The 17,162-nt window shown below is 40.0% G+C and overlaps 1 protein-coding gene across 11 annotated transcripts in view; it reads left to right on the forward strand.

Annotated features, from left to right (window-relative positions):
* The window catches only part of TSNARE1 (t-SNARE domain containing 1), a 498,360-nt gene that overhangs the window by 309,240 nt on the left and 171,958 nt on the right, over nt 1-17,162 (forward strand). For all 11 annotated transcript variants that reach the window (XM_054816241.1, XM_054816249.1, XM_054816243.1 and 8 more), the window contains one exon: nt 1,998-2,080. In XM_054816241.1, the coding sequence (XP_054672216.1) occupies nt 1,998-2,080 (83 nt within the window). The remainder of the gene's footprint in view (nt 1-1,997; nt 2,081-17,162) is intronic.

Genomic DNA, 17,162 nt, shown 5'->3' on the forward strand with positions numbered 1-17,162 from the left:
ACTCACAAGAAACACTTTGTTTCTCAGGCACACCTGTTTGAGGTGGACCCTGGGTAGATCCACCCATATAATATATAGCAAAAGTGTTGCTCACTGCAGTGTGCTTTTGTGCCATTCACGTTTCTGTTCATCATTTTTGATAATTCAGCACCATTTTTTTCTACTGACACTTTCCCAGAAATGCCTTCAGCTCAATGCAATACTGGAAGGAAACTCTTCAAGGCTGTCACACTGATGTGTGCATGTGTGTGGGTGCAGCTCTTCCAAGGTTCTGTAGAAGAGCATTTGATATTTCTTCCTAGACAGAGGTTGAGTATCTTAGAAGTCTTTCGATCTCTTCATGCTAAGTCCTGAATGCAAGGGAAGCATCTGGGCAGAGGTCAGTGATGCCAACTAAGGTCCACGGTGTTAAAGTCTTAATAAAAATGGTTTGAGAAGCATTGGATATTGCCAATAAAATTAGGCTATATCAACCTATAAAAATGTCAGCCATGTAGGTTTTTTTCTTGTATACTACAGCATGCATAATCTAAAATAAAAGGAATGGAAAACCATCTCTCCCAGGTGCAATAGAAAACTTTTAACCGGTTTCCAAGTGTTAAGCTGAAGTTTGTTTATTCCATGACTCTGTTGGTTTGTAGTTTCTTTGCTCTTTCATTTTGTTTTTGAGTTATCAGAAATGCATAATTACATTAACAGACTTGCAACACAGTTTCACTTAAAAATGGCAAAACCTGAACACAGTCACTTTCTACAGTTTATCTGCAAACCCTCATTTCTTTACCCATCACAAAAGTGGCCAGACTAATTCATGTTCCTTCCTTCAAAACCAAAAGAATAAATTACTTAAATCTTCTGTGGCATGTCTTAATCCAACTCCTAATACCATCAGTTGAAGAATTTCAGTTAATTTTATTAAGGATTAGAGAAATCCATGGAATCTTATTCTCAGAGTTCTACCTGTGGTTAAATTCCTCCTGACCATTTTCATATACTGCATGGTGTAATATCTGCTTGAAAACACACAGAAGCAGACCAAGTTCACATACTCTTCCATTGTGACCAGAAATTTTTGGCTGCACGTGTCTTAGGGGACAAGCTGATCAAGTTTTCTAAAATATCTGCTGGAAATACAAACCCTTATTTGCAGGTTTTATACCATAGGCGTTTTGCTTTCTAAGCACAGCTCTGGAGTCCTAGTTAATACTTGTCTTTGATGGAAGTGGGAAGCTGCCAGCTGCAATGTGTAGCTGATAATCTTTCTTTTCTAGTCTCTTTTAATTCCTCATGGTTCCGCCAGCTTCCCCCAACGTCAGACCTAGCAAGCTAGGGTGAGATTCTCCTCCCTTAATTTTAGGTACCGGCAATGTATCTCCATCTGAGCCATCTGTACAGACTTCCCTTGAAGCTTGGAAATGTGATCCAGGAGTTTAGGTTGTGATTCGTCTAATCTGATCGTTAGCAGGCAGCTACTGTAGAGTGGGATGAATGGGATGAATTGCACACTGTGGACTTGCTCTCTCTTGACTGCAATAGTGTCCCAGGTGACTTGCTCAAGTACAAACACCTGATCATGGTCAACAACCCACATGTACTCAGATGAATCTTATCCTGAGCTCTAATAATGAGATATTTTCAGATACAATCTGCCATGCCCATTCTATAATTTAACTCTAATCTATAATTTACCAATCTGGAGTTGCTTTCCTTTGAATTCCTATCAGTCTTCCAACTGGTTTCTGTGGGAATGGGATGAGCTGCTAACCTCTATCCTGTCTAGGAACACATGGAGAGCTGTCAGTCATACTGCCTCTGACTGATGGGTTATGTGGTCATCAAAATGGGTGGAGTTCCTATTTCCCTGTAGTACTGCAGCTTGCAAACAAGACACTGCTCATGTCTTTACGCCCATGAGTAAATTGCTGAATTGCTGTTGGTATATAGTCTTTGTTTTAAGTTTGTACCCTATAATTATCTTCTATTATCTTAATTTGCAGATAGTATTGAAGCCAACATTGAGACTGCATCTTCTAATGTTGAATCAGCCAATGAGCAGTTGGCAAAAGCCAGTCAGCACCAAGTAAGTGAGACTAAAAAACCCTACGGATACATTCAGTAATAGTATTTAAAATAAAGAGCACACTTGGTGGCTGTGAACCACACGGCACATGGGCTCCGTTGGATTTATGCTACCTGGAAAGATGATAAAGCATACTCTAAGTAAGAGCTAAACTTTTTTCTTATACATATGATGAAATTACTGTAACATCAACAATTTGCATTAGAGTAGTCATTACAAGATCTGCATATTGAAGAGACATTTCCCAGTAGGAAACTCAACAATTAGCTATTGTTGTTCTTGGAAAGACGTCATAAAAAGTGCATCATTTAAGCGTATATGTGCTTCTTATCGGAGTGTTTCCCTATAATCAGGCAACGATGCTTTTCAAAAACAACTGAGTTGTCAAAAGACATGATGTGTTTGGTGAATAATGGCTATGGAAATGGTGTTCAGCACTTTTTAAAGACAATTTGAGGGTAAGGTTTTCAGGTTTTTGGGTTTTTTCTTCATCAGAGCAAGAATAAAACACACACAAAACATTAATTGTTTTGAAAATAGCTTGACCAGAAAGAACTGTTTGATGGTTATAGTTAGTACTTTCTAGGGATGAAGTGGGGGAAGCGAACAAAGAACAAATTGTTATTGCTTGCATTGGATTGACAGAACAAAAGCTGTTAGTTTCCTTTTTTCCTCAGTCATAAATCAGTTTGTTGAAGTCCTAAGTGAGTTTCATGTATCTGGAGTCTTGTTATGCCAAAATGTAGCTGAGGTCCATGCAAGTACGTAGCGCCTCCTTGTTCGTCCTTGGACACAATGAATTCTGAAGATCTGGGGCAAACCTCCAGCCCAAATGAGTAAGAGCTACAGGCTTTTTACTCCACTGAAAAGGAGTAATATGATTTTAAAATTATCTACAGCTCATTTTCTGGTGAAACATACTTTACCAATTGTGGGTAATAAGAACAACTTTTATAGAACTTTGATATTGCATAAGCTGTGTGGTCTTCACTCTGTTTTGGTTTTAAAGGCATATATATTCGAGATAATGTGTGTCACTCTGCATTTAATCCTGCATTTGCCTTGAAAATAGCCTGTTCAGTTTTTACTGCATGAAGTCTAAAATGAGACAAGAATAAATTTAATACTTGACAGTAGAGCTGATCGCAAAGCTGCAAATGAGTTAATGACAATTTTGGCTAAGAAGGTCAAAGAGTAGTCAGGCAGAAAATGAACACAGCACAGTGTAAAGGATCTGCTTTCTTCAGCCAGCAGGAGCTGTTGAAATATCCTGCCCAGTTAGGTGGTCCTTTATTCCTCAAATATGTTGATCAAGATGAAGATATAGCCAATTTTAGCAAGTCAACTGCTGCTAAGGACATAAATGTATACTGACTAGTATTTATGGGAAAACACTTGAGAGTGTCCTTTGCCCTTGAAACAAGCCTGTATAGACAAATATCACTTAGAAAAAGTCTGCTGCCAAAGAAAATGTGCAATCCAGATCTCCTGTAGAGGACAGGTAGCTATCTTATACACTACTGCATGAGGTTCACTAGACAAATGCGAGCAACCCAATCTTGCTCTCTGTCACCTCTTTCATGAAGTTCCCTGAGATATGGACAGAAAATGAGGTGAAGTTTTTGTGACTTCAATTGCAGGCCTGCTGCCTGGGGTTTGTCAAATGGCATATGATGTCTCCTCTGTTATGTGCCGTGATATCTACTCATCTTGCATCCAAAAGGACATTGTCACCATAATGTGACAAGAAGGGTCCTGGGCACACAGCCCTCAAGGGCTTTTGTAGGAAGCAATGTTGATGCCACTTGTAAGCACATGGATAATGCAGTGCGAGTACAGGTCATCCTTCCAGGTTGCATGTGGGGTTCTGGCTGCTTCAGAAATATCTAAGATGGATTTGGGAGAATGATCAGCCAGATGGCTTTGTGGGTGAACTGCTTTCAAGGGAGCTGCCATAGTTTTACAGGCTTTAAATTCTCTCTGCACTCTTCTGTGCTGCTCAGAGATCAAAAGCACAGACTGTTTTTTGAATCTTACTGAGTATTTTTCCTTCTTTTGTTAAACTGCCAATTCATTAATGTATTTGGCTGTTACCTACAACCTTTAGTACAGTCTGATTGTCCTGTAAATGCAGATTGGCTTACATACAATTGTTTCTTATCCCTATTTATATGTATATATGTATATGAATATGTGTGTGTATGTAGTATTCTTATTTCAACATGTGTACACATAAATTGAGAAATCAGGAATGTCAACATCACTGAAACATTCGAGCTTAAGACCTACTGTAGACCTTAATGAATGGATTTCTGTCAGGAATGAAGATTAAGTGACTGTTTATTTAGCATAATGTATGCACATAATGCAGTGCACTCACTTCAACAATACAGCTTGGAGCACCAGTCCCAACCTGTACATTAACATAACAAAGCATCAGTAAATAGCTTTTCTTTAACTAGTACAAAATAAGGCATTTAGGTTCTCCGCAATGATAGAAATGTTTAAACAAATGTAAACATCTTCCTGCTGAGGTCCTTTGTCCGCATTTTACATTTTGAAAAGTGCTCCTTCACCTTAGGATGTGTGTGCTAAAAGTGGTGTTTTATTACTTTTTATGAATTCTCATGTCCCCATCTAAAATCTTCACCCACCCACAAAAAACCCTACAAACCCCACCAAAAACAAAACGAAAAAACCCAAACCCCAAAACTGTAAAACAATAATAGAGAACATCATAGAAGTGAAATACATGGTAAGTAAGGTAGTGGTGGCCAACTTTCAGGCTGGACAAGGCTGCTGGGTGGCTCAGTGCAGCCCACAGCCAGCCCTGCTCTCAGCCCAGGGAGGCTGTGCTTTCCTCCTCTCTGTTCCCTGCCATCTCCTACCCCATGGCCTGCATGTCTTCCCCCTTTTTCGATGGCCGTGTACATGCAGGTTGCATGATGAGGTAGGTGTAACTCTCCACTGGTCACCATACAGAGGTGAGATACCAAGTCGCAGCCCTTGTGTGTCTCCATTGGACATGAGGCAACTTGTCTCAGCAAAAGGGTTGGGCACTGTTGTTGTAAGAGGCAGGATCAGACACCTCGGGAAAGTAGATGGTTTCAATTTATCGTTACGCTTTTGATCTTAGATGCCACAGGAAGTCCTGGAGTCCATACTGGGTACTGTAATTGGCAGTCACATCATTGCCTATAGTCCCTCTTCTCAGCTGTAGACTTCACCTCCTGCTAGTTACACTTTCTTGCTTCACCAAGTAAATTCACTGAGGAGTTTTGGTGGTCAGATATCACAGAGACTCTAGGGACCACATAGAAAAACAGCAATACCCATTATACCTATCCATGATGTATAAAAAGTTTATCTTATTTTATGTTCCATATATTTTTCCCTGCCATTGTAAATCATTGTAAATGTTCTGATTTCAGCACTGCTTGATTTATATTGGGTGAGAGGTACTTGCTATATCTGTGCTGCAATAGAGGATGTGGTAGATGAACTTGTAATTAATCATGAGCAAAAAAGGTATTACATCCCACAGGCATAACAGGTTTATTGGGAGCTGTCAGAGCTTTGGAAGAAATGCATTGTTTTTTAATTATTAGCAGATTTTTTCCCCCTCATTTTAAATTATTATCATTACAGAATAATTGTTTGTGCTTAAACTTATTTTTACTACAGGTAACAGTTAAGTTGGGCCAATGCATTATCTGTAGAAACATGCAGGGTCAAAATGCGGATGAAAATATTAATGTTGGATATTGATGCCAGGAGTAGAGGAGCAGAGGCTGGTTTCCATATGAAAGCCCTCTTGGTCACTGAAACTTGACAATCTTACTTTACTGTCCTACTTTTCACTAGAAAATCCAAGTTTAAAAGATAATGTCTGAGAGTCAAACAAGTCTGGCAGAGAGAAGCCAGAAGAAGTAAACTCTTGCAGTAGACTTACATCAATGCCTGATTTTTCTGTGAGGGTCTCACATCTCTTGGACCTAAAGCAGAAATGACGACATTTGCCATTTAATACTAATGGCCCAGATTTGTCTCCTGAAATGTCACTGTCCATGACCCTAGAAAAAATGATTCATCCCACCTATCTTAAAACACCAATTTTAACATGGGTCAAATCGCTCTCTAGAAGATAGGGATTTATTGGACCACACACGGGTGGTGGGGGCACGTATGTCTGAGTTAGGTGTCTGGACTCCCTTTACGCTGACTGGAGGGAAGAATTGCTTCCAGCACACGGCTTGTCTCATCTCACAGGAGATGTCTAACGTAGGTCTGATGACCGCCTCTCTGGAGATGCCTGCTTCCTCCTTTGTCTGTAAAGAGCATTTTGAGGAATGGATATAGAAATGGTATCTGAATTTAACTCAGAATCATTAGTTATCAGATCCAGTCTTATATTCACGTGAGATTGTTCCTCTTTCCTGTGTGGTGCCGAAGGATGATGGCAATTACATTGCAAACATTTCAAGGGAAAATTAATCCCATGCAGATCACCTATCCCTTTTCAGAGGAAAAGAGGGGGATCTAGACACCTGATGGCCTCAGTACCTGCCTTTAAGATTAGCTTAGGTGGGATGAACATCACACAGAGGGGCCGGCTGTGACGAGATGAGCAGTTTTACTTTGCTCGGTTTGTTCATAGCTTCCTGCAGATGGATTGAGAGGAAGAAAAAGAAACAAATGCAGACTCTACGGATACGTATTAAACCAGTTACTCTTTTTGACGTGAAGTTTGGCCTAAGTTCAGCTTGGCCGCACTGACTGAAGGACTCTGTGTGCTGACTGTTGAAGCTAATTTGTTTTGGAAGAGTTGCTTGTGTTGCTCTGATTAATGCTGGTTGCTTTCCTTCCCTATATCCTCTGTGGAAGTCAAGCTAATTTGGATTCACTGGCATCGCAAAGGCAAGCAACAGTTCAGTGACCCACTTGTGTAGTCTAAGAACAATGAGTATTTTTCCTGTAAAGAAGCAATTCCTGGGTCTGGCTTTCAGGGATACACAGAGGGGCACTTTGAAGGCTGGAGCTTTAAGGAAAAAAGCCTCATAAATCTGTGACATTAGCAGAGAGATCTTATTGCCTGGGGACCACCAATAAAGGGCTGGCTTCAACTTTTGCACAAATAACTCACTGGTATTTTAAAAATGAAAGAAAATTTGAGTTTCCAAAATCACCTTCTCAAAGTCTTTGAAATTTCCTGGCATGCTGGCTTCTTAAAGCACTTGCTACTTATAAATATCGTGATAATTAAGATTATCTTCTCCCCTTCCCTGTGGCTATGCCCTCAGATGCTGATTTACACTGCTGTTAGATTTTTTTAAAAGCTAATAGTTTTAAAACTACGGTGTGCAGCCAGTTAGCACCACATCACGATGGGATTGCACTGCAAAGCCGCGGCGGACTGGCACAGCTGGAATATCTCGATGCAAATGCAGCTCCATAGCTACTTAAATGTCTTAGGACAAGAAAAAGCTAGATACTTGTAAGGCAGATTCAGGACCGAGATGTAATGACAATCTATTGCTAACTATAAGATGCAACGTATACAATCAACCTCATGTTGCTGTTGCTTAGCTGTGTCTGTCGCCAGTGTGAGCGTGGCCGGGTTTGCTTCTGCTTTGGGTAATTAGCACTCGGAAGTTTTATTTGGGGGATTATGAAGCTATTCTTTCTTCTGGCAGTTTCTGCCTGTGAAAGTGATGGGAGCTGAATTAAAGCTGCAATAGGAACTCAGAGCTCTGTAAGGACTCCAAGCAAAAGCCGTTACTGAAGTGACTGTGTAATTGCATGACTGAGCCTTAATCCCCCTCTTCAGCAGCAGAAGGAAACTTTGCCGCCATCCAGAGTCCTCATGATTCTGTGCCGTGATCTTCAGATAGTAAAAGAAATTGTCCCCAAATTGGCTGAATCTCTCAAAAAGCAACCAATTTGCAGTCCCTTTCTGCTCTCTGTTTCTCAGTCCATAGCAACACGCTCACACTGGCTCAACTCAGAAACTTCTGCCTGGGCTTCCCACTCAGAACTGATTTCTTCAATGTCACTTTCTCCTCCATAGCACTTGTTTTCCTTCACCCCTTCCCTCTCCCATTAAGCCATATCTTTTAATTTTCGCTCTCAATTCCAATCTCTTGGCACTCCCCAGTTGATGCATGGCTGCCAGCAACACTTCTGCCTCAAACAGTCCATTCCCTTATAACGATCCCATTAATTTGCTTGCTCCGGATTGCGCAAAACCTACAACAGAAGGATGCTTGCCTGCATCGTCTGTCAGATGTGCCCCCACGTCACTACAGAGCCTTGAAGCAACTCCTTGCTGTATGCCTGCCCCTACTGCCAGGCTCCTTTCCTCTTGGCTTGTGCTGTGGCCACCGAGCAAGGCTGTTTGGGGCAGCGCTTTGAACATTTAAATTGTTTCGCCCTTCACCTTCCCTCGACAAATAGGCAACAGCAGCAGGTGGTTGGGATAAAACTTATGCTTCCTTTTTTCCTTGCTCCGTTGGCTCCCTGTGAAAGACAGGCTGAGTTTTTAGATTTAAGAGTGTTTTATTTTGAGGCATCTTCTGTTTGGGTTTTTTTTTTTCTTTTTTTACTGTATTTTAATACAGCCCATTTGCAAAACAGCTGCTTACCATAGGAAATGGTGTTCAAGTCAGCAGCAGTACAAGTGATAAATGAGCTGCGTGAATGCAGCAACTTAACCTCAGTGAGGTCTGACCCATGACATTTATTTAAACCTATCTTTTTTTTTTCTGTAAATAATGGATCCGTGTGATCAAATATTTATTGGGAAAAGGATTGTTTAGAGCTTTTGGATGTCATGCAGTTGGGTGCTGTTGCATGTGAAGGTAAAATCTTTCAGGCTATTTGTAATCACAGCTGAACATCTCTTCATTTGTACATTCAAAAAGACAGAGTTGGCTCAGCCAGGTGGCAGCTTAATCTTTCTTTCTTTTATTGTAAACCATGGCCAGTAGGATTTTTGGAAGAAAAAAAAAAATTAAAAGATTGTTTATTTCGATCTCAGTTTTTATTTAAGCACAAATCACTCCTATCTCAAGGAAGAAAGGGAAAGGGCAAGAGTGGAGGAGAAGGGAAGGATATGACAGAAGGGCTGAGAGCAAATTTAGTGGGGAGGCATTGCTGATGAAGCTGCTTTGGCTGGAGAAGATGAGCGGGTAGCTGTAGTGTCTACTGATCGTTCACCTTGGTGGTATCCAGCAGTGGGACTGTATCAGGTCAAGATTTAGGAATATCAATTACATTATGCACAGTGGTCTGGATTCAGCACTTCAAAGGCAAGGCTTTTGTGTGTGAAAGATGAACAAGTTTGATCTGTGACAATTTGGGGATGGCAGAAGAAAATCACATACTGTCTTTTGTTTTTCTATTTCATTTATTTAACAAAATCTCTTTCCAGGGTACAATTTCATTTTGAGGGGTCAGAGATTAAAAAGCAATTTTCCATCGCAGACAGAGGCATAAACTAGTGAGTTACATTTCTCTTAATGGCCTCATTTAACAGAGGAGTGGATGGAAATCCTTGGTTACTGAGTGGAAAACCACACTTAGAGTCATCTTTGGTACCCAGTGATGGCACATATAATCAATTGCATTGCCCAAAGGTCAAAGCTTTGAGAAATGGTATTAAACTTGCCTCTTAATGGGACAAGAATACCAGGAACTTAGGAATATTAACACTGGAGATGTATACCTAACCTGGACCCGAAGAAAACCAGGAGCAGAAAATAAATATGCCGGTTTGGAGTCCCAGCTGTATAGCCTGAAGCGGTTTTTTCACTGGGCTGTGAGCTTGTCAGATCTCATCAAGTATGAAAATGGTCAAGCTTGGTCAGTGTTCACACTGGAAACCTCCTCTGAAAATCTTCACATGCAGGCAGCAGTGTTTCTCTGTTCACTTTCCGAGTGACTCCTTTCTGGCACAGGGACACCGTCCAAACAGTGCCACCATTCCTGAGGTGTTTCATTAATTTTCGATAATTAGTGTCAGTAAAGATGCCACATCGGTTTTCAAAGCCACAGTGAATTTAATAGTTGAATTCTAGTACGGGAACTGATATTCTGACTTCTGTGCCTTGATGTTTTACATGGTTCTCATAAGCATCAGTTTATCAGCTCATCTTTTTCACAAGGACAGTGTAGGGACCTATCGTCAGTATACTGTCATCTCATCTGACTTGGTACTTAAAATTTAGGCAGCTAGTATAAGACAAGCTAAAATTCCTTTATACATACCTCTGGAAGACAGTTCATCCTGCTTCTCTTGGATGTTGTACCTTAGTCTGTGATGAATATTGCCCTAGAGGTGAGCATCTTGCCTTCATGCTGGTAGACAAGTACCTTCAAAAAAGCACTTAACTACTAGGCAGCTAGGGTTTGATTCCTTTGCCTAAAAATAAATATTTAGTATCCTTTTGTGCTGAGTAGAGAATCCTGCTGTGTTTTTGGCTTCCACTATGGAAGTCTGATGTCAGCTGTGTTTAAATGTTACAGAGAACCTGGGGCATCTCAAATGGTCTGAAGTAGCTTAGAAAGTAAATTCTTATTCCCCTGTTGTGTTTTAATAACTATATTGATCATGAAGGGAAAATTATATGTAAGGAGAAACAAGCTACAGAAAATGAAATTGCTTTTATTTCCATTTTGACAAAACTTGGAAGCACTTTAATCAAATGTCTTTTCCATATTCCTGAAAGAAATCACAGGCCTGGTAGGACATATTTTTAGTACAGCTATCAGGTCATGGCCTGGCACTATCAGAATCGGAGAACAGGAATTGTTAAATACAACTTACGTTCAAGAGGAGAAAAGAGAGCGAATTATAGTCTTGCTAAATCGGACTTTGGCAGCACACAAATCTCTTGAAGACATTTTGAAATGAAGAATTAAAAGCATGGAGTTCAGTGGAGAGTGGGAAAAAATGGGATTTCATTTTACTTTGAAAAAGTAATTGCATATCTTTCTTTGTGAGGATGAAAGATTTCCTTAGACAAAGGTGATGAGAAAGACTTGACTTCCTGGTCTTCAGAGAAACATTTTCTATAATTCTGTCACACAGGGATTGTCCTTATTTAGAAGATTCATAGTAAAAGAGGTGCTGCTGCTAGGCCATTGCTTGTTCTCGTATGGTCAACTCTGATGTCTCTTCAGTTTGTTCTACATCACACACTGCTATGAGTTCAGCCTGGGCAGCTCAACCCTGTCTTTGACAGTATTCCTATATTCCTTACCAGCCTGATGCATGTGTGCGTACCTGCAATAGTTTGGGGATGACAGGCTTCCTCCTCATTTCCTCACGTGGAATACGGTGACTAAGCACAGCTCTCACTAGCTGTTCAGATCAGATGGCACAGTGTGAATGGATGTAGGCCACAGAAAATGTGTTTTCAATGTCTACGCCTGGTCCACAATAACATGACATGTATCAGTGCCTCCCTAAACAGCTGAAGGAGCAAGCTTGGTTGGGGTTTAGTGTGAACTGAAGACATCTGACTTTGTCTGTCCACTGTGTAGGGATCTACATCTGATTTGAGTGTTTAAATTTGCTTTATATTTGATGGAGATGGATGGTACAATTCAGTTGCCCAACACAGACATCTGGCGCCATTTTATATGCACTTGAGAATCCCAAACAGCCATGTAAGACTGACAGATACAAGACAGGAACTACAGGAAACTCACAGCCTCCTGGGCTGGCAGCTGGAGATCACCTCAAATGATAATGTATGCTTGTGTGTAGGCAACTGAATTGCCAGTTCATTGTAGTCAGTAGAGACTGGAAAAAGATTCAGCTGACCTGCCAATAAATGTGTGCTTTGGAGCTATCCGATTCATTCCCTAGTGTTTATGGGGGGAGTTGAGTGGTTCTACCATGTCTATAATAACAGCTTAGACATCAAATTATGTATCTGGATGTGTAGCACATCAGGTGTGGATGCATATAGTCAAACTGGTGAGATATGGACTTGATAAGTGGGAAAAAAATTGGGGGGGAAATTGGCTGAACTGTCAGGCTTAAAGGGATGGAACTGGCTGTGTCTGGCATGGGGCAACCCATGGCTTCTTCCCACAGAGGCCACTGCTGCCAACACCTGGACACGGACACCCAACACATAGTTATATGCTAATAGTTGTACAGAAGTTTAAAAAAAAAAATAATAAAAAGATGAAAAGATCATAATCCAACAAATATGACTTACTAGTAAGATAAACATAAATCAAAAATCTTATAATTGGGGTGGTTTTTTATGTAAAAGCTGGGGCTTAACTTAAGCTGAAAATCAGTGACTTTTAGATGTATTAGCAATTTTCTCTAATATAAACCAGGTATTCTGGACATGGATTGTCTGACACAGAGACAACTTGCCATAGATATTTGTCATCTAACAGAAGAGTGAAGTTTGAGTTGTAGACTCCCTGTGGACCCTCTGGTCAACAAAAGAGACTGGCAACTACAGAGAGAGATCCAAATCTTTGTAGGCTGTGAAAACAGCGTAAGTTGGAAAACATTCACCTGGACCTTGAACTTGTATTTTTGTAGGAAATTAATTTTTTTTTTTTTTTTTTTTGGTGCAGTTGCTTTCATTTTTCACTATGTGCAGGCTAAGAGAGGAATGTACATCAAGTCCAATGATTCAGGCTATGAAACCTGTGAAGAGCCAGAAACGTACATGGCCAGATGAGACATAAACCCTCCAGTAGTTTCTTTATCATTACTGTTGTTTGTATTTCTTGATAGATCATTAGCCAACAAGTTCTGCAGGCTTAGTTCCTACATTACAATTAACACTGATGTAATGAAAAATTACATCAGTGATCTCAGTGCATTTAAATTAATCTAAAAATGTAGGAGATTGAGGTTGCACTTGAAAAGTCCCTTATTCTTGGTAAATGGGGAGAAGCTTCTTTCATACAATCATCCAAATGATAGTCTTCTGTCAGCAGGTTTTGGTTTCCTTAGGAGCATATGAAAAGCTTAATCTGGAAGGTACACTTTGCTTGGTTCTGCTCAGACTTCCAGCAACATGAGTCTTTTGGTTTCTATTTGAATTGTTTCAGCCTAAGTAGAAAATCTAACCCTGGGCTGGTTTTAACCTCTAAAGTTGAGCCTCAGATAATGTAAATGTGCACAGTTGTCTGGAATTAAGATTTTTACACTTTTTTACACCCTTTTCTGCTAGTTACAACCTAGTAATATCATTTGTCATGGCTTATCTTCTTATTCATGGTCTACAGAGGTCATCAGTAATTTACATCAGCATCAGCTTATCTTTTTCTGTATTCTTGTGTGCTGTATCTAAGCAATCTTTTGTAAACATCAAAAACCCACATATTTTATTGCATTGTTTCTAGGTTCTGGTGAAAATCCATCATCAAACTCTCTTGAAGCAGGTGCTCCAAAGGCAAAGCAAGACCTTTAGTGCATAGTATAAAACATGAAGAGACATTTGTATCCACAAAAAGCCCAAGGAGAAACAAAGCTCCCAAATGCTTTTCCTAAATTCACAAGTACAGTGGCAAAGAAAGCACTGCTCCTTGGGTGCTCTACCACCAGGACCTTCTTGTTACACTGCTAAAACATAGAGAATTCGTGTTCTGGTACTGTGATCCCCCTCAATGGGCAAGGAGAAGAAAGTGTCTCGTTGCACACAAATGCCTTTGAAGACAACTGTGAAGTCTGTGCCAGCTGAGATGGAAATGTTAGGAACTAGGGGTGCTACAAATTTAGTTTTGTCTTCCTCCTCTCTTCTTCCTCACAAACCCAGTCTTTGAGTGATGGTCATGACAAGCTACCCAGCACCCCAAGCATGATGTCTCCAATTTGAGAAGCAAGTGCTAGATGCCCACCTCCAGTTGAGTATTCTCATATTTTCCTGGTACCAACATCAGAGCTCTCCTTGGTCTAAGAGAAGCTTGTCCTGGAGGACTCAGTGGAACAGAAAAGGCCAGCAAATAATGCAGAGTCCCTTGAGCGGACAGTGGGGAGACTGGTGGGTTCCTGGCCCTCATGGAGGGAGAGAGTTTCATTGCAAGGCTGCACTACTTCTGTCCAGATGCCTTCTGGATAGGTGCTGAGCAGACTATGGAGTTTAAGGTCTTCTGTGGAATTATTTTAGATTATGAAACATCTAAAGGAATCATGCCTTCTTCATAAACCATAACTTCATTATTAAATATTTTAAGATGAATCTTCAGGAAAAAAATATTTATATGGTGGGTCAAAAATTCGTTATGGTTTTTAATGTCACAATAAATACTGCAGTAATTCCATTTTTAGTAGGTCCATCATGTGTATATTCTCCACAGCTTGCTTTTTTTGCCTAGTGAGTGACAATGTATCGTTCTCTTTTTATAGACAACAGTGCTGTCCATTTATGAGAAACAATCCTTGTATCAGTTCTTTTTACTGTAGAAGACATTTTTCTTACATAGATCTGAAACATATAAAAAAATAAAATAAACTCTGTTCGCATTTATCTTTACTCTTTAGAGTCTGTCCCTGTGGATATTACTCTTTTCCTGAAACATTTTTATTTTTTTTTTAAAGAGTTTAAAGAAAAAGAAATCATCTGCAACTTCAGGCTTTCACTGATGTCAAAGGCACACTTCTCATTGGTATTAGTGGAAGTAGAATAGAGCTCTATCCATTATACAGGTCATATTTGCTGATTTAATAGTACTGGGGAGAATTCATGAACATGTGAGCAAGTTTATTTTTTTCTAAGCAGAGAAGTCTTAAATTCTACTTACAGTGTCCAGGCTTTCCCTGACCATCTCCTCGCTTGTGACTTTAAAAGAGAAAGGATATATTATTGAATATTTAGGAGTATAAGGATGTAATAACTAATTTCAGCTATCACCAATATAATAAAAAATGCCATGATGACATCTTTCTTTAAGTTTTAGTTTCTTTGACCTAAAAGGAATATGAATGCCATGTATTCATATAACTGAATATACTTTGCTGTCTTCTTTCTTCCTTATTACTGGGAAAGCACGCAATTCATATATCCCCAAGACTCAGAAACCACGGAACAAATGGGACCCTCCTGCCTTTATTTTTAAGTCCCAGGTTTCCAAGGCATTCTGTCGTCTTGATCTTATGTGGGATGAACCATTGTCTGGGAGTGCCTGGTTCTCTTTGTTGCTTTTGGTGGGAGTGCAGTACAGCTGGCTTCCTATTTTGAGCTCCTGAATTAGACATCTGAAGTTCAGTAGAATAAGGCTGAACACAAATGCTTCAGAGAAAGATGTAAGAAACCTTCAAGTGGACAGCAGTGTAATACCATGATGTTCCTTCTAGTTACTTTAACTTCAGATTCAAAGACTCAGATTTCTCTTTTCTTTCAGCCTTTCTTCAGTAATATTGATGGATATGCAACCATGCAGCCATGGACATAAACCAAAATCTGTGCTTGCTTCCTGTTCCAAATCAAATCAACAATATCCTGTCCAATAATATGATGCAAAACAAGTATTTTTTGGTTTTTTTTCCCTTAATACATGAACTTTCTGCTTCAGCATACCCTTTTATTTTGTGTTAAGACTTTTATTTTATTTTATTTTATTTTATTTTATTTTATTTTATTTTATGCTCTGCATGATCTTATCTGAGGGATTAAGAGCCTGCTGATACTCAGCGATGTTTCTCCCTGTCTGTGACAGATGTAAATTGAACTAAAACTAGTGAAGAAACGATTGAAGTTAATTTTTGGTGACTATTAGCATGGCCCAATTACCCATGTTATATTTCTGTAAAATGAAGGGTCAAGTCTGAAAATCAAAACTGGTCTATTGCTGCTTGGCAAATGACTGCATGTTGGCTCTGAGCAGAATCACCAAGCGTGCACTCAGCTGTCAGCAATGCAGGATCACACATCTTAACCCTGTTTCCTTACATCTCAAGCAAAAGAAAACCCAAGTACTGTGTGTCTTTTCCACAACCAAAGAACATGGAGATAAAATTCATTATACTTCAGCTGATGCACGGGATGGGAGTCATCTCAACTAATTTTGGGTGTATCCAAAGTAGGAACGCATCACTGAGTGTGTTCTCCAGGTACCCTACATATTCACTAGAGACCTCAGAAGTATTATGATTCATGTAATGTGTCTACTCAAAGATGGAATCGATGATGCCATAGACTCTGACTGACTGTGGGGTCTGTTACTGTCTCAAACATGGCCTGTGCCGTATCACTCATGTCCGTGTGGATGTGTCAGACACCGCGGGGCATCTCACATGCAGATACTTGCATTGAGGACCTGGATTATCAGCCACACTTAGATGGACCGATCCCATCGCAGGGCAGTTTATTATGCCACGTTATTGTTTGAGTTCTTACTTCAGTGATAGGTGGTGCCTGGTTTGAGACCATACGCTTTAGGTTCCTTATAAATCATTCTTTAATGTGCCTTTAGTGTGAGTCTTCATTGCATTAGACTAGGACAATTTAATCTGCTGTCTGGTGTTGGGCACTCATTTTGAAACACGGGCCAGTTACTCAGAGTTTAAGGGAAAGCAGCAGGAGTGATCTGAGAGCTTGCAAGGCTGACTGCAGACAGATTACAAAAAGAGAGTTGGTTAAGCTAAAAAAGAGAAGATGGAGGTGAAGATAACGGTCTCTTGGTACGTAAAAGTCTGCTGCAAAGACGAAAAGAATAATCATTGCTTTTTTGTTTATTACAGATGAGAAGAACAAGAAATAATGGACTTAAATTGCAGCAAGAAAGAATCAGGGTAGATATTAAGAAAAGCTGTCTAATGATAAGGAGCTTGAAACACTTTCTGGGGAGATTTTAGAGTCTCCAGCACTGGATATCTGTAACAGCATCTAGTGAAACATATTTCAGGAATGTTGTTTGTATAATTGCTTTTACTGTTGCCTGTCAGATCACGCTGCAAGGTGCAATGTAAACAGGACATGTTCATATTGTATCACAAGCCATCATTATTTAATCAGAAAATGTTGCAGCCGTGAATCATTCTTTGATTTTCATTCTCATCCTCTCCTCCTCCTCCGCCTCCTCCCCTCAAAAAAAGCGCGTTCCT

This window comes from Grus americana, chromosome 2, assembly GCF_028858705.1.
Source record: "Grus americana isolate bGruAme1 chromosome 2, bGruAme1.mat, whole genome shotgun sequence".
NCBI classification, from domain to species: Eukaryota; Metazoa; Chordata; class Aves; order Gruiformes; family Gruidae; genus Grus; species Grus americana.